The sequence below is a fragment of the Aulostomus chinensis genome, chromosome 22, assembly GCF_037954235.1.
Source record: "Aulostomus chinensis isolate RoL2024-O1b breed Wild chromosome 22, RoL_Achi_v1.0, whole genome shotgun sequence".
Classification (NCBI taxonomy): Eukaryota; Metazoa; Chordata; class Actinopteri; order Syngnathiformes; family Aulostomidae; genus Aulostomus; species Aulostomus chinensis.
Genome location: NC_141341.1, coordinates 13,421,364 through 13,445,263, shown reverse-complemented (window position 1 = coordinate 13,445,263; position 23,900 = coordinate 13,421,364). Strand labels below are relative to the sequence as shown.

At 44.9% G+C, this 23,900-nt stretch overlaps 3 protein-coding genes across 6 annotated transcripts; 2 read left to right on the top strand and 1 right to left on the bottom strand.

Moving 5' to 3' along the window:
• The first annotated feature begins 203 nt into the window (after positions 1-203).
• ankrd28a (ankyrin repeat domain 28a) lies at positions 204-19,482 on the top strand. 2 transcript variants are annotated; one of them, XM_086192525.1, is made up of 29 exons: positions 204-413; positions 6,450-6,533; positions 8,278-8,356; positions 10,776-10,846; positions 11,447-11,647; positions 11,725-11,812; positions 11,945-12,087; positions 12,226-12,333; positions 12,787-12,891; positions 13,458-13,536; positions 13,663-13,777; positions 14,070-14,152; positions 14,234-14,297; positions 14,449-14,517; positions 14,596-14,736; positions 14,838-14,949; positions 15,065-15,091; positions 15,349-15,423; positions 15,503-15,704; positions 16,302-16,398; positions 16,508-16,625; positions 16,702-16,921; positions 16,996-17,083; positions 17,166-17,249; positions 17,363-17,511; positions 17,594-17,676; positions 17,914-17,996; positions 18,096-18,187; positions 18,287-19,482. In XM_086192525.1, exons 1-29 carry the CDS (start codon positions 387-389, stop codon positions 18,586-18,588), a joined length of 3,189 nt encoding a protein of 1,062 aa, XP_086048651.1. In that variant the 5' UTR covers positions 204-386; the 3' UTR covers positions 18,589-19,482. The 2 variants fall into 2 exon arrangements, with proteins under 2 accessions (XP_086048651.1, XP_086048650.1); XM_086192524.1 differs by lacking the exon at positions 204-413 and adding an exon at positions 4,266-4,893.
• Positions 18,957-22,575, bottom strand: btd (biotinidase). 3 transcript variants are annotated; one of them, XM_086192527.1, is made up of 6 exons: positions 22,262-22,575; positions 21,169-21,318; positions 20,936-21,087; positions 20,547-20,724; positions 19,921-20,466; positions 18,961-19,842 (listed from the first exon to the last, which is right to left on the bottom strand). In XM_086192527.1, the coding sequence occupies exons 1-6, from the start codon at positions 22,319-22,321 to the stop codon at positions 19,570-19,572; spliced, it is 1,359 nt and encodes a 452-aa protein (XP_086048653.1). In that variant the 5' UTR covers positions 22,322-22,575; the 3' UTR covers positions 18,961-19,569. The 3 variants fall into 3 exon arrangements, with proteins under 3 accessions (XP_086048654.1, XP_086048653.1, XP_086048652.1); XM_086192526.1 differs by lacking the exon at positions 22,262-22,575 and adding an exon at positions 21,679-22,137 and having other exon boundaries at positions 18,964-19,842; XM_086192528.1 differs by lacking the exons at positions 20,547-20,724; positions 22,262-22,575 and adding an exon at positions 21,679-22,147 and having other exon boundaries at positions 18,957-19,842; positions 19,921-20,479.
• On the top strand, positions 22,166-22,835 carry LOC147240884 (distal membrane-arm assembly complex protein 1-like). The gene is made up of 2 exons (XM_086192529.1): positions 22,166-22,547; positions 22,627-22,835. Exons 1-2 carry the CDS (start codon positions 22,346-22,348, stop codon positions 22,689-22,691), a joined length of 267 nt encoding a protein of 88 aa, XP_086048655.1. The 5' UTR covers positions 22,166-22,345; the 3' UTR covers positions 22,692-22,835.
• The last annotated feature ends 1,065 nt before the right edge of the window (positions 22,836-23,900 follow it).

The window sequence follows — 23,900 nt, the reverse complement described above, 5'->3', positions numbered from 1 at the left end:
GCTTGTGCTGTATATATATTAATATATTCCTAGTTTATCTACCCACATGTACATAAAAACATGATTTTATTTAAGAATAATGGTGAATATCGCGGTTTAACTGAGAAATATGTTGGTAAATGATGGGATGTCAACTCCTGTGTCTTCAGAAGTGACCTGTCCCTGTCTATTAGGTCGTCTTCCGCTTGTTATGACCCCAAACTTCCCGTCTTGTCATTTGCGTCTCCTGCCGTGGTGAGTTTTGTCCATGGCAGGAAGGAAGTTGGGGCTCCGTGGAGGTTAAACTCCGCCGCCGAGAGACTGTTCAGTCATTCGGTTTCTCCCGGTTCATCTTGAGAAACAACCGGGAGAGTTACAACTCCATCTCCTGCTGTACCGGGATTATTATGGCTGTGTTGAAGATACAAGACCAGGTACCAGTAACTATTTAGCAACATTGTTCACACTTCTCATATAGCACTACTAAGTGGTTCAGAGCTTGAATGGTAATATATGTCGTGTATATATGTGACACTATTTACATAAAACAGCTAACGTTATTGGCCGTAAGGTTATTTACGGCGAGTCTTGTAAATACAATTGTTATAAATGTCCGACTGCTAAGCTAGTGTTTCTTGAATTAGCTATCGTTGAGCTATTACCGTTAACTAACATCTGCCATGTTAGCTAGCTTAACTATTGCTAGCTAAGTTAGCGGAGAACCAGGGAACTAAGATAATGTTGAAAAAGTCGTGCTAACGTTGCGTCACCTGTTGCCTTCCGTGATTTTATTTTGGAGAAGACGCTCAAGTCCTTGTATAGATAGTTGTTAGCGCCGAGGTTTGTCAGATTTCTAAGGTGTTTTGGAGCGTTGCTGTTCCTGGTGTTGATAGATGGGTGATCACAGCTGGATACAGCTACCACTAGAAGCTAACTCCTCTGATCTAGGAGCTGTTATTACACATTCGTGACAAAAATTGAATATAATAAGCACAGTAACATAACTCAAAGGGTGTAATACATCATAGAAACGAATTATGTTATCCAGAACCAGACGACAACAGGCCAACTATCAAGGAATTTACTGAGTCAGCTGTCTGTTTCATCTCCTTCTGTGTGAGGCAGCTGTGAGGAGTCACCTGTCAAAGCGGGCTGACAGACTCAAATAACAGGTGGGACTGCTCATCAAGTCTCAAGTGAGGTCTATAAATTAGAAGCTCATCATAAAGTAAATCAGACCAAAGGCACGTGTGTTTAACAGCCTTTCCCTGATTTTCTGGGGGTTTGCCTCTGAGGGCCGTGTCACTCATGTCCAAGTATTTGCTCGACAGGTAGAGGGATGAGATTATTCCGACAATTACCATTCAGCTAGAAATCCAATCATGATTAGGTGTCAAGCGTTTGAATGATTTAGATGTTTAAAAGTCAATTGACTGAAATGTAATGAATCCTCAACTATTTTGATTTATCGTTTCAGTCTTTTTCAAGCAAATTCCAATTTACAGATTTGACAAATTTCCGTCTGTTTTTGTCATTATTTATGACAGACGATGAGGGGTCTTTGAGTTTAGGACTGTTGGATGGACTCAAGAAACAATGCCAACATGTCCCATTGGGCTCCAGGAGAATGTGATGAGCATTTTCCGAATTTCCCTTATGTTTTGCATTTCTTGAACCATTTATATGATGAGCTGCTTTAATTGCCATTCAAATGTAACAGTTATTTAAGTATTAATCACTTTGAAAAGATGATACTTAGTTCAACTAACTTTAAATATATGGTGTAGACCAAGGGTGCACAAACCTTTTCGCCTTAAGGGTCAAAACTGAAACAATGGTGGAATGTGGGTCAAAGGCAGACATTTTTGACTCTCAGAAAGTAGGAAAAACAGTAATCCCCCCCCCCTCAAAAAAAAAAACCTCCTGTATGTCTGAACCTCTCTTCTACGTGATGTCCTTTTGATAACTAATATTCTTTTCTCCCCTGAAACTGTCTGCAGATCTCCTGGCTAGCTGTATACGACAACTATTTTGTGTGATTTCTGAATTAGCAGAAATAGTGCTGTCAAATTTAGCTTGAGTGGGTCAAAAGTTTGCTGCTGACACATCTTCCGGACAGTCGGAGTGTGCACTCACCAAACGGAAGAGCATGAGATTAGATCCCCCTCTCTGTTCTCTATTGTTCTCTGACAGAACTGGACAAAGGGGTAAAAATAGTCACAGGGAGTGAGACAAGAGTGAATGTCTCTGTGTACACAGGCTTGTTTTTGTCCGCGAGAGGGTGCTGTACACCGGGAGTGTCCTAACCAGGCTGTGGTTCTGCCTGGCTAGAGAGATGGTGGAAGAACACAAGAAAGTGTGACTGTATTGTAGTTTTGTGTATATTTACATGCTCAGGGCAGCTGGATTCTTACATTATTCAAGTCATCAGCAATATGTTGGTAATGGCTGTCAGCCAAAGAGCCTCCAAGCACACTGTGACATCTTGTTTGTGTTAGTACACAAGTGAAACGTGCACGGTATGTTTACAAAACATTTGCTTTAGGTCCCAGTTCTCCTCCACACAGGCCTGTTTGCTTCATCACTCTTCATGACTGCTAATGTCTTCCAGCAACCTCAGCACCTAGATAACTTACATACCATTCAGATAATACGGCAGCAAAGCTTTCTTAAAGGTCAGCAACTCATGGTACTTCAAAAGCTCTGAAGTTTAATGTCAGCATTGTCATTGCTACTGCATGTGTGTGTGTGTGTGTGTGTCTGTGTGTGCTGGCGGTTTAGCACACACACATATGCAGACATGTGCTTGCTTTATGTACAAGGATTAGGATTACATTACACACTGCAACTTTCAGGGTTAGAGCAGAGGTCAAAACGAGCTGTATACTTTCACTGGCACATGTGCTTTGTCATACTGAGCTTCTCGCATGTCATAAAGCTTTTATGTGATTTTGTTTGTGGGTGTGTCTGACAAATATTTTACAAATATGCTGGAATCTGTTTGTTTTTCCTGCTGTCCCATTGCTGTAGAAGCTGTCTGTAATGGAGGAGGCTTTGATCTTTGCCTGTCCAACTTTGCAACGAAAACGTTTCAGCTTTTGTTGTCATATATCTTTATATCTATATCTATAGATATAGATATATATATTACATTTGATTTCTATTTATATCTTTTACACGCACACACACAACACACAGAAATTATAATTTCACGTGACAGCAAATGTGCTTATTATTCAGGGAGAGACAAAAGCATTATTTTTTTATGAATGGCTTTGATACACATCTGTCCTGAAGCAGCTGAGAACTTGCAGACTGTTTCATATTATAACTGGAAATGGTGAATCCATTGTACCCATGCAGAACAGCCCCATCCTACTGTGACTCTTTCGTATTTGCCCTCCCCTGCTCTGTCCCTCCTTCAGAGTTAATGGGGTTGTGTGGCTTGGCAAGATTGCTCTTTTAGGATCTGTGTTGAATATGAAGGAGACTGAGACACACACACACACACACACACTACACGCACGCACAGACTGGTCTTGTTAGCCACCCTCACATTCTCTGGCAAAGCCAGTTTGTTCCAGTTTCATAATGAGGAGACGGGGACTTTTGAAGCCTTGCCACCGATACACACACACACTCACACACGGATCTGGTATCCATTTTCTTTTATCCTCTCACGTTTACAAGACAGAAAGGCTTCCTCTGTTTTAATGTCAACTTTTGGACACATAAAATCATGTTTCTTAAAACAACACAACATTTCAGCACAAAGTACTATTGCAATACAAAATACAGCTGTGTCGATTGCCTCAAACACGGCGGGGAAAATTACTGCTTGAAACTTTTCGCTCTGATACTGTATGGACATCAGTGTTCTGAGTGAATCTGTAAATCATGAACAATGATCACATTCAGATGTCCAGACATGATCTGAAGCACTCAGACTACACAACATGATATTAATTGTTGTCTGTCTCTGTTGATGAACATTCTATTTTTTGAATCCTGGAGTTCCTGTCTGTGTGAACTTTCTGTAACCACTTATCATTTTTCCATTCATCATCCCAGTTCTTTGTCTATTGTGGTTACCTGTCTGTCTCCCACTTCTATCCCTACTCCCTCTACTCCCTTAGCTTTTCTCTCTGTCTCTCTCTCTCTGTCCTGCTCCTCCTCTCTCTCTCTCTCTCTCACACTCACTCTCTCTCTCTCTCTCTCTCTCTCTCTCTCTCTCTCTCTCTCTCCCCCCCTTCATGTCAAAGAGCTGTCCTCAGCAGTCTGCCTGAAGCGAGCGATGCATGCTCACACATACATTGGTGCCGGAGCTTCTGTCCAAGCTAATCACAGGTTTCTGTGTGAGTGTGTGTCTGTCTGCTTCTGACGTGTTCCTGGCTGCACCACAGCAGTGAGGATATGTAGCTTCCTGCGTGCCGTTAAGCGGCCCAAGCTCATTCTGCCGCATGCTTACCGCCACCATTACGCAGAGGAATTCCCTGATGTCTCCGATACTGCTGCTGCTTACAGAGAGTGTGTGTTAGAGAGAGAGAGACAGAGGAGGAGAGGATACATGCAGCAAAGCAAGACTGGCAGATAAAGGACAGCGCTGGATTTCATTCTGGATATTACGTCAAGATGTGCAGCATTTGTTTACCAGGAAAGCACTGGGGGATTTATTGGTGACCTTTGTGCTCTTGATTCGCACATGTATGTAAGAGGGAACGGTGTGTATGTGTGTGTGTTGCCGTGTGTGTGTTCCTGATGCGGTCAGAGCGGGCTAGTCGTGTGTGTATTGTGGTGCTGGAGGAGGTGGAAGAGGAAGACCCCTCCTCTTCACCCCCACCTCCTTGGCCCAAATCATCCCCAGACCACCAATCTCATCAGGCTTCTCGAAGGGCTGCCTCTCAGGAGGACAAGGTGAGACGGGCCCTTCAGTTCAGTTCTTCATTGATTGACTGAAATGTAAAAAGCTTCAGCTGAGGTTTTGCCATGTTTAATGTTCACGTGCAGGTTTTTATTTTTCTTGGGGGTGACAGCATTTATTTGGAATTTAAAGAGACTTCTCACACCTGGCCTGTATTTTAAACCTGTGTTTAAGAGACACAGCCCATTGCATAACAATACAGAACACTGCGAACACATGCTGTCCAATGCTAAATATAGCATCAATATAATCACCAATATTGCTCTGCAACATGAGAGGAAAGCTGCTTTCTATAGGTGATCAGAAAAGCCTTTGTAGTCTTCAGTATTGTTTGTATGAAGGTCAAGCTTATTTTTGAGACCTGGTCATGTATTTATATTCCAATGAAAGCTGCTCTTTGAACTGTATAATGAGAAGGGAGAAGGTCAGTGTCGGGCAGAAGCTGCACCAGCTGAGGTGACAGGATTGGTGCTGTTAACCTTCTCTGATCTCTGACTTTATTCCAGTTGTCTCAATTGTATTAGACAGATGTGTCCTACTTATTTTTAGGACAGATGACTTCAAAGTTAGGGAAAACAGAGTGGCTGGTAGTACGCTGCAGGTTCACATCATCACAGTATTTTTATAGCTCTCAGTAGCATAACTTCTATCTCACTTTACCTTGGCAGCTGGTGCTGAGTGAGGGGAGCTTGTGTGACAAAATGTTACCAATGGACACTGAGTATTGCGTATGCTTGAGGTACTTGATAGACTGATGAGGGCTTTGAAATGTGAAGCCTCCTCTACAAAAGCACCATCATGACGAATCCACTCAGTTTTGTTTATTTTGTCAGGGCATGTATGAGCACATGGTGATGCGCCGCTAACGCTACATTGTTTATTAACAATTTTGCTACCCACATAAAGATCCAAACAATTTCGCATCAAAACTTAATCGAGACAGAATTAAGTCACTACAGGGGGAACAGAGGCACAATCCTTCTTTTAGTACTCGGAATCAAAGGTGTGCTAAAAGCAGTTAACCTTTTATGTGAATGGACTCCCTCTCTAGTGTTGCCCAGTAGTTTCTCTTGGAGGTTTATGACCAGCTTTGAGCAACACTGTTTCCATTTCCCACTCTGTCAGGAATCTCCCGTCTAGCATGACAACGTCAGCACATTTACCTCATGCACACAAAGTATTGATCATTTTCTGTTTCCTCCTAGTATTTCCGATGTCTTATTTTTCACCACATTCCGCTGTTTTGTTTTGGGTTTTTTTTACATGGCTTTTTACATCTCTATCTGTCAGTCTGGCACCACGTGGCAGCGGAGCACAGGTTTAACCCGTCCTGGTTTACGTAAGGGTGTTTGCTTACATTTATCTGGTGCAGCTGTTACTCATAAACAAATACGGAATGTGCAACCATTTGCGACCCACCATCTGGAATTATAGTGTCTGTGTGAGAGTTCAGCTGTGTCAGCTCTCACACTTTAAACTCCCGTATGCCAGAGAGAAGATCTACCTTGCAAAAATCTAGTGTAATTTGTTTCTTTTTTCTGTCCTCCAGCCATCTTTGCTACGAGCCATCTTCAACGTGGACCCAGATGAAGTTCGATCTCTTATATTTAAGAAAGAGGATGTCAATATTCAGGTAACACACTTCTTACTTTTTTCCCCATGAATATTTGCCCCTATCCCACCCTTGTTCATTTGTTTTGTACACTCAGGGTCGTACACACACACACACACACACACACACACACACACACACACACACACACACACAACAATGAGAGAAAATCAGTCAACCAGCAGGCTACTATTGATCCAATGACTGACTGAAAGCAGCTTCTGGCAGCATCTTACCCTTTGATTTAATAGAACTGTCAGCCAGGACAGGAGACAAAACCTGTTAAAACTGCTCCCAACACCCCACCGCCTCCTTTGGTTTAAGGACGTAACCTTCATCATTCCTTTTTTCTTATCTCACATTACTCTCACTAAGTCTGTGCCCATTACCTCAGTTTTTACATCATCCTCTTCTATGCTCTGTGTTTCACTCTGTGTTATTGTCTTTCTGTGGGTCTATAGTGCTGGGGTCATCACACTGATTTTTTCCCAGTGTCAGCAGCACCAGCTCCGGCCTCTTGCAGTCACGTGATATTTGTTTATAGCCCCACTTTACAGATTGCTCTCCATTGCACTGAAAGAAAGAGGTGGGGGTGCAGCAGCACTAGCAGAGTGTGTTTGAGTGAAATCGAGAACTCAAGTGAATTGATGATGGCGTTTTCCTGGGGCACAGCATGAAATCATCTCATCTCCTGCTGCACTGCTAAGCGCTAATGCTCAACGGCAACACTGGGACAATAGCAGTATGAGGTGTATTCATTGTACGTGGAGATACTGAAATTAGAGAGGGGATATGGGTCGCAGGTCGGATGTTGGAGGGATGGTGCTGAACCACATTCCAAGATTCCTTCTATGGACCGCAAGTGACACAACATGACGTGAGAAAAACCGAGGGTCACTCACATAAAAAACTTTGGAATACATTTAAATTGAAAGCATTTTGGTATATTTTTTGTTCTTTTTATAACAAATACTGTGTAGTTCACTCCAGCTAGGTGATGTAATCTTAGATGTAAGAATAACAATGACAACAATAATAATAATGAAGACAAAAGGTCTCTGGTATTGTATTCAGTATTTGCATCAGCAGATATGTATTAAACTTGATTGGAACTTGAAGCTGTTATCAAAATCGGATTAGGTTTGGATAAATGCTGCTCAGTGCATCTCTCCTATAAATTATGACTCTACTGATGATCAAGTCATGTATTAAAGAAAGAAGTCACACAGAGGTACAACTTGTGACTACCTGGCTTCAAGCTGGGATAAAATAGTCCAAAATAAAGCCGAAAAAACACAACACAAAATAATCAGAACCCCAAAAATAAAACAAAGCTCGTCCTTCTGATTAACAATAAACAGGGGAAAAATAATACGGTGCTAGCAACAAATGCTGGAGCCTGCTGCACACACAATTCACTGTAAGTCACACGGCAAAGTGACAGCATCTGTGTTTGAGGGTGGAGGAGGGGGAGGATGCAAGCCTCTGGAGTCCACTTCTCCATTTTATGGGGACGTTGAACCAATGGTGTGTGATCCCCTCTCATGCAGTCAGCCACTACAGAGAAACACATAAACAATCACATTATTCACTCTGACTTTACTACTGCAGCGAAAGCAGGTCTAATATTATGTTTCTCACGGTCTGCAACAGTGTAAGGTCTATAGATTTTTCCGGTGTGTGTGTGATGTGTGTTATACTCTGAGCGTATGTTTGCATGAAAAACAGAAATGATGTTATTGTGTATGTTGGGATTGTCTGTCAGGACAATGAGAAGCGAACGCCACTGCATGCTGCGGCCTACCTGGGAGATGCTGAGATCATTGAGCTGCTCGTCCTCTCCGGTAAGTCCGCCATCATCCAGTAGCCTTGAAGCACCTTCACCCAACCCTCCCAAACGTTTCCTCAGTGATACTGTTGCATCTTCACACAGTGATTCATTCATCATACTGCCACGACAATGTTGTTGCATTCCGATCTCGAGATATTTATTCATATGTGGATATGAATGATAATAACTTTATTAGTATAGCGTATAGAAATGCATTAACTGTATGGCATTTAAACAAAACATGCTTGAGACAATCTTTGGATAAGATGGTGGAGCTGGAGAGCAGGGAGGGGTTCGTCTGTCTCAGGTACAGACAGCAAGGGGTGGGGGCTCATTAGTGTTTATGGATATTAATACTGTTCAGCTTGATTGATATCACTCTAATTCATTTTCTAGTATTTGGTTGGAATGCAATGATAAATAAATTTCAAACAGGATGAGTATTGCAGGGGTCTTTGGGGTAAACTAACCACCAGCATCTAAGTGAATGAAGTCTGACGACGTTTAACATCCTTGTTAGTTTTAGTAATGTTTGTATAGTCAATGAGCAGGGCCAGATGGTCTGCAACAGAGGATGGCGCTATGTAATAATCAAATGTGTTATATTTAATGTTTAGGGCTGCCAGACCATTCAAATAATGATTTTTATCTTTAAAAAATGGCATGATCAACTGCAAATTAATCAAATTGTTTATCTGTTTAAAATATGGCTCAGAGGATTTTTTTCTTGTATTTGATACTCTTATCTACATGGAAGTAGACAAGTATACTTTCTTTTTGCAAATGTATTTTTGTTTAATTAAAAAAAAGGTACAACTGTGACCAATATTATCCCAAAAAAATATGCATCTCCCACTCTGAGATCAAGTTGAGCGGCATCTCCATACACGTTCAACAATATGATGCATCTAATTAAGTTTGAATGATTTTGTATAAAAGGATTCAGCCGACATCTTCTTTGTAGCAAATCATTTTTCACAGATGGATGAGATCCAGACTAACATAGAATGCTCTATTAGTACTGTAGGACCCAAACCAGTTTAAAGCACTGTGTGTTCCAGGCTGTGGATTGTTCTCTATGCTACTGGTAGAAAGACAGAGGGTCACTTGTTTCAGGAGGAAAGCTAGAATGCTGGACGCTACGATGGTGGATTGATCTGACTTTTTAAATTTGGTCAGCAGTTCCGCGAGTTTACTCAACAAGGTCGAGCTTCTCGCTAGTCTGATAGAATAAGTTTATGCTACCAAAGTTTTAAAGAACATGAAATTGTTGTCTCGGAATTTCACATTTTTTTCTTAGTCTTCTACCAGCTGACCTTCTCTCCGCTTCACCAAAACCCCTCAAAGGGCCAGTCTTTGTCCCATCTCTCTTTCTCACATGCTGCTCGCTGATCCCTCAGTAGTGCCCGAGTGTCTGCACGTCGCTCTGTGACTGTCTTTTGGTAACTGATGTCATTGCTTCCTGTGGCATCAGCTGAGCATGTGAGGAGGAGGGGGTGTGTGTGTGTGTGTGTGTGTGTGTGTGTGTGTGTGTGTGTGTGTGTGTGTGTGTGTGGGGTGGAGGTCAGCTCTGGCACAACATAAGAGTAGCGTGTGCATGTTCACAGTTTCTCAATATCATGAGAGCGAGCAACAGGTGCAGTTTTGGGGTTATTTAAACTTTCAAGCTGCACCAAACAGGATCGTGGGAGTCTCATATCTTTCACACACTACTGGCTCACGAGACCCCTCCCCTCCCCTCCCCTCCCATATGTCATTAAAAAGAGCCTTTTAAACTTGTTATCCTCTTTATAACACCCTCTCAGTTTGGAGTCCCGTTCCCACGGGACGAGTATTACCCCGGATCCTCACGGGATTTAGAAATAACCACCCTTGTCTGGATTTTTCTGACATTTATCTGTCATGGTGCAGCGCGCCATCGTCATTTTACATTTCTTTTTGGACATGCGATTTTCAAGATCAGCAGCAGCCTCCTTCCTCACAGAGAAACAAAGCAAAACATAACAGTAGTGACCAAAGTGTCTTCCATAAAATAGGTCAGAAAAAAAGTTACTTTGAAAAGGAGTCTGAGGAGGACTGCACAGCGGGGCCTTGCTCACAATGGGAACAGGAGAACCTCAGTCCATGAAACCACACGTGCTAATCCACCTAGAAATAGAGTTATCGTATGATCTCTGTCTTTAGAAAAATATGGTTGCTAATCTGTGCGAGAATTTTTACTTTGCAAATCATAGACGTGGCAGATTCATGTATGATTAGGATACAGACGACCGTCACAGTTATTACAAATTAGTTGAGGCCTCCAGGTATTATTGTGAGTCGTGTTTATTTGTCTGTTTTTTGAGATTTCATCATATTTCCCTATAGCTATGTCTGCTATGTTTGATGTTTATGTTTTGTTTCTTTTTTCTCCTTCTGTCCCTCCATGCAAGGAGCCCGAGTTAATGCCAAAGATAACAAGTGGTTGACTCCTCTTCACCGAGCTGTCGCCTCTTGCAGTGAGGTAACAGTTTATTTAAATGTGGTAATTTGTAATCGGTCCGCTACTTCAGTCCTGTGTCTCGTCTTACCTCTCACAGTTACATTATCACAGCTTTTTATTAAACAGATTAAGCCCATATTGAACTTTCCTCATGCCGCTGCAGCTGCACATAACTCAGACGGCTTTCATTACAATGAGACTGGCAGACAGTGACTGGCAGACAGTGACTGGCAGAAAACACAGGCTAGTGCGGCACCATGTATACCAGGTAGAATATGGCACACCTTGCTGGTATGAGATGGTGTTTTGCTGCCAGGAAACATTTTGATGGTTGTATAATCTTTCCTTAGAGGAACAAATGGATGTATCCATGGTGCAGTTTGTTGTGTTGGATATTACTTGTTGTCCTCAGTCCTGGGCAACATGCCTACACTAACACAACTCCTTGCGTTATCTCTCAGCAGTGCTGAGAAGGTATGAAAGCCCCCTTAGAATAGCAGATACTTAAAACCACCCACACTACCACATGTACGCAGGAAGATGTGCTTTGTTAGAATGCTGAGGCATATTAGAATACAGAAACTCTGCTTGCACAGTCTGGCTCATGCTCTCTGTGTCCAGGCTGCAGTGGCAGTGCTGCTGAAGCACAGCGCCGATGTTAACGCTCGGGACAAGAACTGGCAGACGCCACTCCATGTAGCAGCTAGCAACAAGGCAGTACGCTGTGCTGAGGCGTTGGTTCCACTGCTTAGCAATGTCAATGTGTCTGACCGGGCAGGACGGACTGCTCTGCACCACGCTGCCTTCAGTGGACATATAGAGGTCGGTCACGTTCACTTATATACATATTCATATACACATGAACATCAGCACTTATTTGATTCACTTTGGTGTGACAGATGGTGAAGTTGCTGCTGTCCAGAGGAGCGAACATTAATGCCTTTGACAAGAAGGACAGGAGAGCCATCCACTGGGCCGCCTACATGGGTACGAGTGCATGAAGCCTGTCCCTCATAGCTGCATGTGACTGCTGTCCTCACTGTCAGGGAAAAATGCACATGTCAGGACTGGATTGAAGCTGATCATTTTCTCTTGTCCCACGTCCTTCTGCTGCTTCAGGTCACCTTGAGGTGGTTAAATTATTGGTGGCCAGTGGAGCAGAAGTCGACTGTAAGGACAAGAAGGCCTATACACCACTCCATGCAGCTGCCTCCAGTGGCATGAGCAGCACTGTTCACTATCTGCTGGGTCTTGGGGTCCATGTCAGTACACACAGACATTCAAGCACTAGCAATGTCCTTAAGATTTCTTAGCCACACTGTGAATGTACAAACTATACTATTCTTTTGTCGTGTGAATGCAAAAAAAAAACACGCCAAGAGATTTTTTTCTCTGTTTAGGTTAATGAGATGAACGCCTACGGTAACACCCCTCTTCATTTGGCCTGTTACAACGGGCAGGATGTGGTGGTCAGTGAGCTCATCAAGGCAGGGGCCAACGTCAACCAGGTGGGTGTGTGAGGCTCCATGATAGCACAGCACAAACACAATGATCACAGTTTTCTTTACTAGGCTTGAGATCATGATTGTCGAATGATTTTGATTCTCAGGTGCAATTGCAACTATCTCAGCTAAAACCAGCTTCAGTGCAACCACTTCATAAATCTGATGTTTAAGGTTACACCACCATCCGCAAGGTTTTGTTTGGGATTTCATTTTGAAATTTTTGTTCGTCACACAACTCTTTTCGCGCTGTCATGTGCCAGTGTCTCACTCAAGCTCAATGTGTTTATTTTCTTTCCTGCATCACATGGCGCAACACTTGTTTTAATCCAGCTTTTTCAAATTTTTGAAACCAGAGCAGACAGAGGCATGATAAATCATTCAGCCCTTCTCTCCTTGGGACAGAAAGAGGATGCTAAGTGTGTGTATGTGTCACTGTTGGTTGCTCCATTTCTCTAGGTGAACGAGAGGGGTTTCTCTGCTCTCCACTTTGCTTCTTCTTCACGCCAGGGGGCGCTGTGCCAAGAGCTACTGTTGGCCCACGGAGCTCACATCAACATGAGGGTGTGTCCTTATGCAGACATATAAAAGCACATCACACACACACACACACTCCCTCTGCGCAATATATTTTACAGGGCGAAAGAAACACCATTTGAATACATCATTAAGTCATTTGAATAGGATATTACCGCAAACTGTCAGCATTGTCCCAGAGCTAAAATAATCTTTTCTTTCATGTGTGCATGTTTGTTCCTCTAAAGCAACAACAAAGCTGACGTGGCAGTTTTGTTAACACTTTAGTGGCACTGATGAAAACTGATACAAGGTCGCAGCAGCCTCAAGATGCAGGGCCATATGGAAGGAGACAGGGGAGGCGAGTGGCTCCCTCAGGCTGCAAGCTGCTCAGGGAATATGTGTGGGGGTGTGCATGCCATCCACATGGGCTGGGGTGGCTGGGTGGAGTCTCACGATAGCTTCTACCCTTTCTAAGCTTTCTCTTAACACTCCGTCAATAAGAGACTTGGCTGTACTAGAACTAGATTGATGATATTTAGACTGTACTAAGCACAGTAAATCCTCATCCACGCTCCTCTCTTGTCTTGTCTTGTCTGCCTCCATCTGTCCAGAGTAAAGATGGCAAGACACCCCTCCACATGGCAGCTACCAATGGAAGGTTCTCCTGCTCTCAGGCTCTCATTCAAAATGGTAAGAAATGTGGCACAGCATTGAAAAACGATGATCCACTTTCTTTGCTTGTTATATTGTTTAAATGGGAATCCATATCTTTGTGTGTGTGTGTGTGTGTGTGTGTGTGTGTGTGTGTGTGTGTAGGAGCTGAGATTGATTGTGAGGATAAGAGCAGAAACACTCCCCTTCACATTGCTGCTCGCTTCGGCCATGAACTCATCATCACAACCCTCGTTAAACACAGAGCCAGCACCGCCAAGTCAGTGACAACACAACAACACCAACACACAACCATCTGCTCGTCATGTCTGTGCTTTACTGACAAGTAACATTACACATGAGCAACACTTGTAGTCTGTTATAACCTTAATAAACAAATTCTTCTTGCTGCAAGGTTAAGTACATTTGACACCTGAGGATGTGGCATCTTTCTTTCAACTTAATTTTGTTTCTCTTTGTTATCCAGCGTGCTTTGCCCTCACATCTTACCCTCCTTGTCTTGTGCTGACATGTCTTATTTATTTTTTTGTTTCTTGCCTTTTTTATCTCAGGAGAGGCATTCACGGGATGTTCCCGCTACACCTGGCAGCTCTCAGTGGCTTCTCAGATTGCTGCAGGAAGCTGCTGTCCTCAGGTACATTAATACTTACACTTTTCTTGTCACTGGAAGCACCTTGTTGACATCAAATTGATTCTGTTAGCATATTTTCCTCAGGATTTGACATAGACACCCCTGACGACTTTGGAAGAACCTGTCTACATGCTGCTGCAGCTGGAGGGTGAGTCATTATTCCTGCTTACTAACCTTCTGTTGTTGCATTTCTGGTACTGTTTGAGCATGTTTGTTCTCCATTGATTGCATGTCTGGGTTCATGGACATTTTTTTTATTTAATGTGAACATTTGTAAAATCTGTTGTCTCTTCAATCAGGAATCTTGAATGTCTGAACCTGCTATTAAACATTGGAGCAGACTTTAACAGGAAAGACAACTTTGGAAGGTGAGTTAAACTAAGCTAAACAGTTTTCAGTTCACTGGCAGCGAAAAAGGAACAATGCTGACTATCTGACCGTCACAGGAGTCCACTACACTATGCATCAGCCAACTGTAACTACCAGTGTGTGTTTGCCCTGGTGGGCTCCGGGGCGAGCATCAATGAGCTGGACCAGAGAGGCTGCAGCCCCTTGCACTATGCTGCTGCTGCTGATACAGATGGAAAGTAGGTTCTGTAGATTAGCCAATGCAATTTACAGTGAACTAGCTTAGTGAATATTAGATCCTTAGTCTTGTGTTTGGTTCTGATTGTTCTCTACTTGGTAGATGTGTGGAGTACCTCCTGAGGAACGATGCTGAGCCAGGAGTGAGGGACAAACAGGGTTACAGTGCTGTACATTACGCTTCGGCCTACGGACGCACTCTCTGCCTGGAACTGGTCTGTACAGCAGCTATATGTCCCTTCTGCTCCCTCAAAGGTTGTGAAATTGTGGAGAGAGAAGTCATTGTGTCATAAGTTTGTAGCTCTGTCTTTGCTTGTGTGTTTCTTTTAGATGGCAAGTGAAACGCCTCTTGATGTGGTAAGAACATTTTAATCAAACATGGCATTGCAGTGACCTGTGAAAGTAGCTCCCTCTGTTGGACAGATGGGGATTGATTAACTACATCAAGGCAATTCTGTCTTGCTAGTGGTTGACATTAGTTTTGCTTAGTCATTCTCCATCTCCAAGGCAACAATTTTGTCTCAATAAATTTAGAGCATCATTAAGACATTGTGACCTCACCTAACTGATGGTCCTGGATCTGAGATCAGCACTAAACCACCTCTCTATTTCAGTTAATGGAGACATCAGGAACAGACATCCTGTGTGACTCCGAGAGCCTGGCCCCCATCAGCCCCCTCCACCTTGCCGTGAGTTCAACAAGTGTGACTCTTTCTCGTTTTACGGCATCTCCTAGGTTGCGCCTGTTAACGTCTTCCATCCACGCAGGCTCACCATGGTCACTGCGGAGCATTAGAGATCCTCTTGTCCTCCCTCCTGGATGTAGATGTTCGCAGCCCTGAGGGTCGCACCCCCCTCAGCCTGGCCTGCTCCAGAGGTCACCACGAGTGTGTCTCTCTTCTGCTTCACCATGGCGCCTCACCCATGATCCGCGACTACACGCACAAAAAGACAGCTATACATGCTGCAGGTAACCATAGAGAATGTGTGTATGCACCCAGGACTTGCAGTGTGTGTCAGACGCTGCATGCAGGGCTCACACTTTCACAATAGACTGGAGAAACCATGGAAGTTTAAAATTTCAGTTTAAAGGTGTGGAAAAGTCATTAAATTAGGTAAAATCACAGAATTGCTAAGGAAAGTTATTTAATATTGCGGCTTTACTGCGTAACTGTAAACATCCATGAAGCAATTTGAGGTGCAAATCTAAATGACTTCAGAAGAATGAAAGATGCGCTCATGCTTGATTACACTCCGCTCCTTCAGTTTCCCTCCCCCAGCAACCTCATCCTCCAGTAATGCTACCTGGATGACATCGATGTAACCGGAGGAGGTGACACAAAATATGGTATTCGTTGCCAAGCCTGCAGCACACGGAAAATAACAAGAAAGCAGATTCAGAGTCAGATTTAGGCATTGACAAGACATTAGAGTGGACCAAAGTATTTATTTGTCTAACAACATAAACTGTGATGGTGTTTAGGAACCCTCCACACACAGAAATGAGTTTTTGATGTGACAATACAAATCATGTTCTAATGTGTGTGTGTGTGTGTGTTTACCCTAGCTATGAATGGCTACCCAGCGTGCCTGCGCCTGCTCATGAGCAACAATGAACACAATGAGCAACACATTAATGTAGATGTCCAAGACAACAACAGACAGTGAGTGTGTGTGTGTGTCTATGATGTATTTGTTATCCCACTCTTTTGTTTTATGTGATTTCTTAATTTTTGTTGTTGTTGCTATGTTGTGTTTCCCCCATGTGTAAAGGACCCCTCTGATGTTAGCAGTGCTGAACGGACACACAGAGTGTGTGTACTCTCTGCTCAGTCAAGGAGCCAGTGTTGAGGCTCAGGACCGCTGGGGGAGGACCGCCCTACACCGAGGGGTAAGAAATCACTGCATTGCCAGTGTATGACATCATCAGCCTGACCGACTCGCTTACAGTGGTATTTTTCACACAGGCAGTGACAGGCCAGGAGGAGTGTGTGGAGGCTCTGCTTCAGCGGGGGGCCAGTGTATGTGTCAGGGACATCTGGGGCCGCTCCCCTCTTCACCTGGCATCCGCTTGTGGCCGTGTGGGTGTCCTGGGTGCACTGCTGCAGGCCACCAGCACTTCACACACTCATACACACCTCACTGACAACAGGGGCTACACGCCGTTGCACTGGGCCTGCTACAACGGTACTAAAACAATGACAGCAGCTGATCACACCTCCTTCTGCATCGTCATCATCTTTCCCTCTCTGTCATTCCAGGATACGACGCGTGTGTGGAGTTGTTGTTGGACCAGGAAATGATCAAGAAGATTAAGGGCAACTCCTTCAGCCCGCTGCACTGTGCTGTGTAAGACTGTGTCTGCTTGAAGACATTCATGATTCATGTTCAGAGACATGATGTGTGACGATGTGTGTGTCGTGTGTTTCAGGATGAACGATAACGAAGGAGTTGCAGAGATGTTAATTGATTCGCTGGGTGCAAGCATCGTCAACAGCACAGACTCCAAGGGCAGGTGAGACATATGCAATTGTTGAGGTTGAGCGCGCACACACACACACACACACACACACACACACACAAAAGCACCTTGTTACCCCATTAATAACCGTGTCTGTGTTGATGCAGGACCCCTCTTCATGCTGCAGCTTTTTCAGACCACGTGGAGTGTGTGTCCCTGCTGCTGAGCCACGGAGCCCAGGCTAATATTGTTGACACACACACATGCAGGACACCGCTGATGATGGCTGCGCTCAATGGACAGACCAACGCCGTGGGTCAGTACACCTCCAGCTACACACCAGTACACTTGATACCTGGGGCGTCTACATCTCAGTAACTGTCTGTATCCGTCTGTAGAGGTGTTGGCGAGCAGTGCTAAAGCAGACTTATCCCTGCAGGATAGCAACAGGAACACAGCCTTACACCTGGCCTGCAGCAAGGTAGTACACACGTCTACAGAGGCAAGAAATGCTGTGCGGCTGCTGCTCGTGTTGAGTAATAAGATGATCTTTGTCCGAGAGTACAAGTAGTCAGCCCTTACAGAATAACAAACATAGCTGAAGTTAAAAAGTAAGCAACATGAAAGGTTCCTGTCTTGGTGATGGTTGTTCTCAGTGGAGCGCTGAGACAAGACAATCTTTGTTTCCCACCTGTGTGGTGACCTCTGCTCCTGTCAGGGTCATGAGACGTGCGCATTGCTGATTCTGGAGAAGGTCAACGACAGGAACCTCATCAACTGCACCAACGCTTCTCTACGAACGTACGTAGCCCTGCCAGAGGGTCCTCCATTATCCTCAGCTTTGTTTTTTTATTCTTAATGTTTAACAACCCCCCCCCCCCCCCGCTCCCGCCCCCGCAGGCCCCTGCATGTTGCTGCCAGTAAAGGTTTGACTGTGGTTGTCCAGGAACTCCTTGGTAAAGGTGCCAGTGTGTTAGCGGTGGACGAGAACGGTGAGCACACCTCTCACTGCTTTAGACCACATCTCACTCTTCTCATACACACAGTTTCTTTTTACTCCTCTTTCTCTCACTCTCTCTCTTTCTCTCTAGGCTACACTCCAGCTCTGGCATGCGCTCCCAACCGTGATGTGGCTGACTGCCTGGCCCTCATCCTCAACTCCATGATGCCCACTTCACCTATGGTTACCATAGCAACTTTGCCTTCATTTTCCCTCACTCAAACTATTAACCACCACCCCTCCTCCTCCTCCAATCACATCTCCAAAGGTGTATCCTTTGATACGCCGCCTCCTCTGAGGCCCGACCACGCATCCTACTGCAGGCCCGAGCGCCTGCTCTCCTCCGTCTCTGCAGACGACGAACTGAACGACTCCGACTCAGAGACATATTGAGGACACGCCGCTGCTAAAGGACGGACGCTCACAACTCTGGCGAGCTAGCCAGCCACTCAGGAGCCTTATTAGATCACTTAGGTAAGAGGGAGAAACTAGAGCCAGTGTGTAGATTATTTTTCTCAGCCTTTAAAATCAGACGTTTTAAGGTTTGAAACCCAACTAGAATTTACTCAGACAGCATCACTGTAGGGTCAGCCAAAACAGACCAATGACTTTTTAAACATCTCAACTTTCTCCTCTTTCACGTCACTTTTTTTCAACTATTATTCAAAGAGCATTTACTGAGGGGAATGTCAGAGGACTACTTTTTGGCATGATTGTCTAAGAAAAACACACACACACAAAAAAACAAACTGATGGACAATCCTATGGGACCAGGTGATTGATTTCCCTACTGTAATTTTAAAGTTTTATTCTTCAAGCTATCATGACAGACACTAATGCCTGTGATTCAGTAATGCTGTTGTTGTTTTTTTGTTGTTTTTTTGGAACTACTCAATTCCTTGGAGAGGAATTTATTATTGAATCCTATGAATTTATTGTGAGAGGAGCCTGAATCCTTGGGAGCTGTTTCCGGCAGCAGGTGGATGTTAGAAATATTTACTGTACGACCTCTTCACCACCCCAGGAACTTCTCAATGTCTGTGTACTGTACTGGAGACAGGGAAAAGTGGCTGACACTGTGTGTGTTTGTGTGTGTAGGCGTGTGTGTGTGTGTGTGTGTGAGAGAGTGAGACAGAGAGAGAGAGAGCGAGCAAGCAATACAGAGAGAAATTAACAAATATTGCCTCTTTAGGAACATGCAACTTTCAGGCAGGGGATGATCACTACTTGGTGCAATGTTTGTAAAGATTGAGCAAAGAATAAATAAAGTTATTTGTTTTTAATATATTTGAAGCAGCTGACAGCCTACTACTCACCGTGGTCAGATTATTATTAAATTTTATTTCTTGACACACACGTCTATTCAGGAGTAGTTCATTCATTGTCCAGGTGGTACATGCGTCCGTACAGACAGGCAGTGACCAGGCCACCCGTCATGTTCGAATGTTTCATGGTCACCCTGCCGTCTACTGTTTTCTCCACGTGATCCGGCTGCTCCAGGACCAGACGGCTCGCCAGAACAGATGGGTACACATATTTTGTCCCAAACACTCCCTCCAACACAAAGTCCATTTTAGACTCCGCCTCCTCTACTTCTTGTCCACAGGAGCTGGTGTCCAAACCGGCACAGCGGACGACCGCACACACCTGTAGATGGAGGGTGGGTACATGTGAAAGAGGTTTATTACACAGTTTTAGGTATCAACAATAGTTCTCATTCCGCACCTGCACAGCATAGCGTCCGTTAACGTTGTGTGTTCCAGCAAAAGCTCCTAATGCATACAGCTCTTTGCTGCCTCCTTGTGGGAGATGCCAGTACTGGAGGTGACAACAGAATCTGCCATCACACACCCTCAGGTCACCCTCTGTATTGTTGAGGAGGATGAACGTAAAAGGGTCGTGCATCATGGTTGAGGTGAAGGTGGAGGAGGAAAGGGGAAGAGTAGGAGAACAGCTGTCCTGCTGGCAGAATCTAGAGCTTGCATACATCGTGGACTCGCTCCCAGCCCCCCCCTCCCACTGTGGCTCTAACACCGGCACCCTGGCCACCAGCAGCCTGCCCTCCTCTGGGTCTCCCTTCTGAGCGTGGTGGTAGGTGGCAGTCAAAGGGGTGTAGATACCACTCCCTGTCATGATCAGTCGGTCGTTCCGAATGTTGGGTGAAAGCAGTGTGACGTTGGCACCCAGGCTGAACGCCCGCTGGAACTGGATTAAGTCAAGCAGGGGTAGCTGGTTCATCCAGGCTGCAGGAAAGATCAGCTGACGCACGCCCTGAAGAAGACAGCTGGTAAAAGACAAACAGTGGCATGCAGAGAAATGTGGGTCAGAGTGTGAGTAGATTCGTTTCCTACCCTCTCCAGCAGGGTAATGACAGGCTCTTGGAACAGAATATCAAAGCAGGTGATGAGGCCGAATCTCCCGGCGAACGGCGTATCAAATGTTATGACCTCAAGCTGTGGCGGTCCATCAAAAGCCTCCTCAAAGTAAAGGTTGTGTTTATGGTAGCGCGCCACCAGCAGGCCGTCTGACCTGCTGGGACACACACGGCTTTCTCATACATGTTAGCAGTTGACTTACACAAAGGTTATGATGGGGCAACACAGTGAAAGAGTGTGTGTGTGTGTGTGTGTGTGTGTGTGTGTGTGTGTGTGTGTATGTGTGTGTGAGAGAGAGATCTGTCCAAACACAACATTAATGACTCTTATTTTAGACTCCATCTATATTTGAGCTGACACTCCACCTGAAAACCACATTGGTGTTGAACTGCCATCGTCCGTCAGGCGGGCAGGAAGAGGGGGGTTCTGTCTTCAGAGGGCAGGGTTGCAGGTCGGCCATGTTGGCCACTAGGTAAAGGTTGTAACGACGAGCCATACAACTCAATCGCTGGAGAACCTGTGAGACCAAACACAGATAAGATTTTGAGGACAGAGTTACAGCAGAGAGAAGCCTGCTGGTTTCTCCACGTCACTGCACCTCAGTGGTGTTGTGTCTTCCGGGCTCCCTGCAGGGGTTCCACTCCTCCTGCTGGGGGTCAGGGACGGTTTCCAGGTAACTAAAGATGGATGAACGGGTAAAGTTGAAACCCTGAAGACCATCTTCTGGAAACACCAGGATCTGGGCCCCCTGAGACGGAGAGGAGTGTAGAAATGAGACAAAAGCGTAACGATGACAAAGCCCGGTATTTTAGAAGAACAAATCAACGTCTAGTCGCTGGTCCTGAGAACAAATGGACGCTGATTATTAGACGAACGGAGTGAAGTTGTGTTCTGATCTCAGGGAACATGAAATATTCTGCGAATGGCAACGGAGACCTGAAGGGTCTAAAACAGAGTTCAACTTAAACATGTCGCCTGTCAGTCAGCAGACTCGGTAGTCAATAATAAGCCGGTCTGCCGGAGCCGTGGAGGTCCTGATATCTTTTAAGATACGAGGTTTTACTTGTTTGATTTGAGACTGGGAGCCTCTCGCAGGTCTGGTCCCTACCTGCTGGGCAGCCAGGGCTGCCTGCTCCTCGTACACGTCCAGGTTTCTCTGCATGTGTAGGAGGGCCTGAGTCCGGGATGTGGGTACTCGAGGTTCCGGGTTCAGGTACGAGTGATGCTCGTACACCGCAGCGACGTACGACGAGTCCGCGTTAGCGCCAGTCTGACTCGATACGGACGTGAAAACTAAACACACGAAAGTAGCGGCGGACTGGGACATGGTGTCTACTCAAGGACATGCCTGCTGACTGCAGCACGAAGCACCTGAGAGGTCAGAGGTCATTCTTGTGGCGGAGCTGCTACGTGATGATCGGGTTGTCTGTCTGGAAATACTAGTATTTTGTGGGGGTGTTAAACGTTTCAGTTCCTCGTTAGGTACCGAAATACCTGGCTGAAGTAAAGAAAACACTTCTTGGTACTACCTGCGAAAAACGTAAACAACTTTTATTTTGAAAGTACTAAAGGGGAAATACTACGCACATAATCCGGAAGCAATCTGTTGACCGTGACCTTTCGTTAAAACGCATTCAGCTGGAGGACATGGGGTCGTGTTTCACTACTAGTTTAAACATTTAAGCACTTACAATTATATATTTTCTGTGTTTCCGTTCGTCTAATGCTTCCAGGAAGTGTACCGTTAGCATAATTAGCACACTTCCGGTAGCGCAATGGCAGCACCAAAGGCACCAGCAGCAGATGAAACTACTCTGAAATTCAACCAGCTGTTAAAGGACTGCCTTAGCTGTCGGCTGGTCTGCGGTGGGGGTCTGTTCCTCTCCGGGGCGTATGTGTTCCATGCTGCCCGGAAGGTGATGCGCCAGAGCGCCTCGACCTCGATGGGGACTATCGCTCAGGTTACATTCGCAGCAAGTGAGTTGTGGGAAAGCAGCTAGATTTCCTGCTTCGGTACCCGTGAAAAAAGGGGAACTGACTTGTGTTTACCTCCCAGGTTTGGTTGCGTGGGGGATGGTTGTCGTCATGGACCCGACGGGGAGATATCCGAAGAAGACGTGAGGACGAAGGAGCGCCACTCACGCATGGACAGACGTGGAGACTTGGATTTGTTTCTGGTGTGCGCTTCCATTCGAGAAGCTTGACTGTGATTTAATGACAAATGATGGAAACGTGTCTCATTAAATGTTTCGCATGGAGCAGTAAGGGAATTGTAGTCTTTACTGTCAAATGAGGATTGAAGGAATTTCGTGTAAAACAACACAGGTTATTTTTGCTATAATCAGGCGTTGCCGTTGGACGTCAACAGGACTGAATGTCTGGAATGCCAATTCATCCTGGTTCATGACGGTCATAGTTTTGTGTGTAGATTTTTTTTCAAAATTGTTAAAAAAACTTAAGTCTTTTGACGTATTATCCTTTTTTAATCTTTTTCTTATTACTTATATTGGTACTTATATTGGCACGGTGGTGTAGTGGTCAACACTGTCGCCTCACAGAAAGAAGGTTGAGGGTTCGAGTCCCGGCTCGGGCGCGGGCTCTTTCTGTGTGAGTGTCCATGTTCTCCCTGTTCCTGTGTGGGTTCTCTCTGGTACTCCAGCTTCCTCCCACAGTCCAAAGACATCAAGAGAGGATGAGGCTGATTGATACTCTAAATTGACTGTAGGTGTGACTGTGAGTGTGAATGATTGTCTGTCTCTATGTGTTGGTCCTGTGATGGACTGGTGACCTGTCCAGGGTGAACCCCGCCTCTCGGCCGTAAATGCTGGGATAGGCTCCAGCCCCCCCGCGACCCTTACTAGTAAGGAATAATGGATACCGCAGCGCCGCCTATCGACCCATTGGCAGAAAGTATTGATCAGAAGGTCAGGGACGTGTTTCATTTTTATCTGCCCAACTTCTGCCAGGCGGCGTTCCTTCCACACCTCTTTGATGCTGCGCTGTCTCCATTACAGTATAACTTCATAAAATCCCGACTGTCAGATTTTTAGTCCTAGGACGCCGCCGGAGTTCCACATGAACATCCATGAACACCGTGTTAGGCAATACAATATTCATATGAGGATAAAAAACAATGAAAACCTATGCTGGTTTAGTACCAATTCCTTGTTTATTTGGAGACCCCAGGTCACATGACACGGAAACTACTGAAATAATAAAACTAATTTTGCAGTTTGTTAAAAATATCGATGGGGTGAAGCTCAGGAGAGCGTGTCCCTGTGTCCGGGGTGACGTCACCTCCGAGCCTACGTTCAAGAGTCAAGAGAAAAA

Coding starts and splice junctions, on each gene's coding strand:
- LOC147240884 (XM_086192529.1), top strand. CDS start 22,346: ATGGCAGCACCAAAGGCACCAGCAGCAGATGAAACTACTCTGAAATTC. Junction 22,548..22,626: donor TCAGGTTACATTCGCAGCAA/GTGAGTTGTGGG, acceptor TTTACCTCCCAG/GTTTGGTTGCGTGGGGGATG.
- ankrd28a (XM_086192524.1), top strand. CDS start 4,738: ATGCGGTCAGAGCGGGCTAGTCGTGTGTGTATTGTGGTGCTGGAGGAG. Junction 13,778..14,069: donor CACAGAGCCAGCACCGCCAA/GTCAGTGACAAC, acceptor TTTTTATCTCAG/GAGAGGCATTCACGGGATGT. Junction 17,512..17,593: donor TGGACAGACCAACGCCGTGG/GTCAGTACACCT, acceptor ATCCGTCTGTAG/AGGTGTTGGCGAGCAGTGCT.
- btd (XM_086192526.1), bottom strand. CDS start 21,897: ATGTCCCAGTCCGCCGCTACTTTCGTGTGTTTAGTTTTCACGTCCGTA. Junction 21,319..21,678: donor CAGCCCTGGCTGCCCAGCAG/GTAGGGACCAGA, acceptor TCTCCGTCTCAG/GGGGCCCAGATCCTGGTGTT. Junction 20,725..20,935: donor AACACCAATGTGGTTTTCAG/GTGGAGTGTCAG, acceptor GTGTCCCAGCAG/GTCAGACGGCCTGCTGGTGG.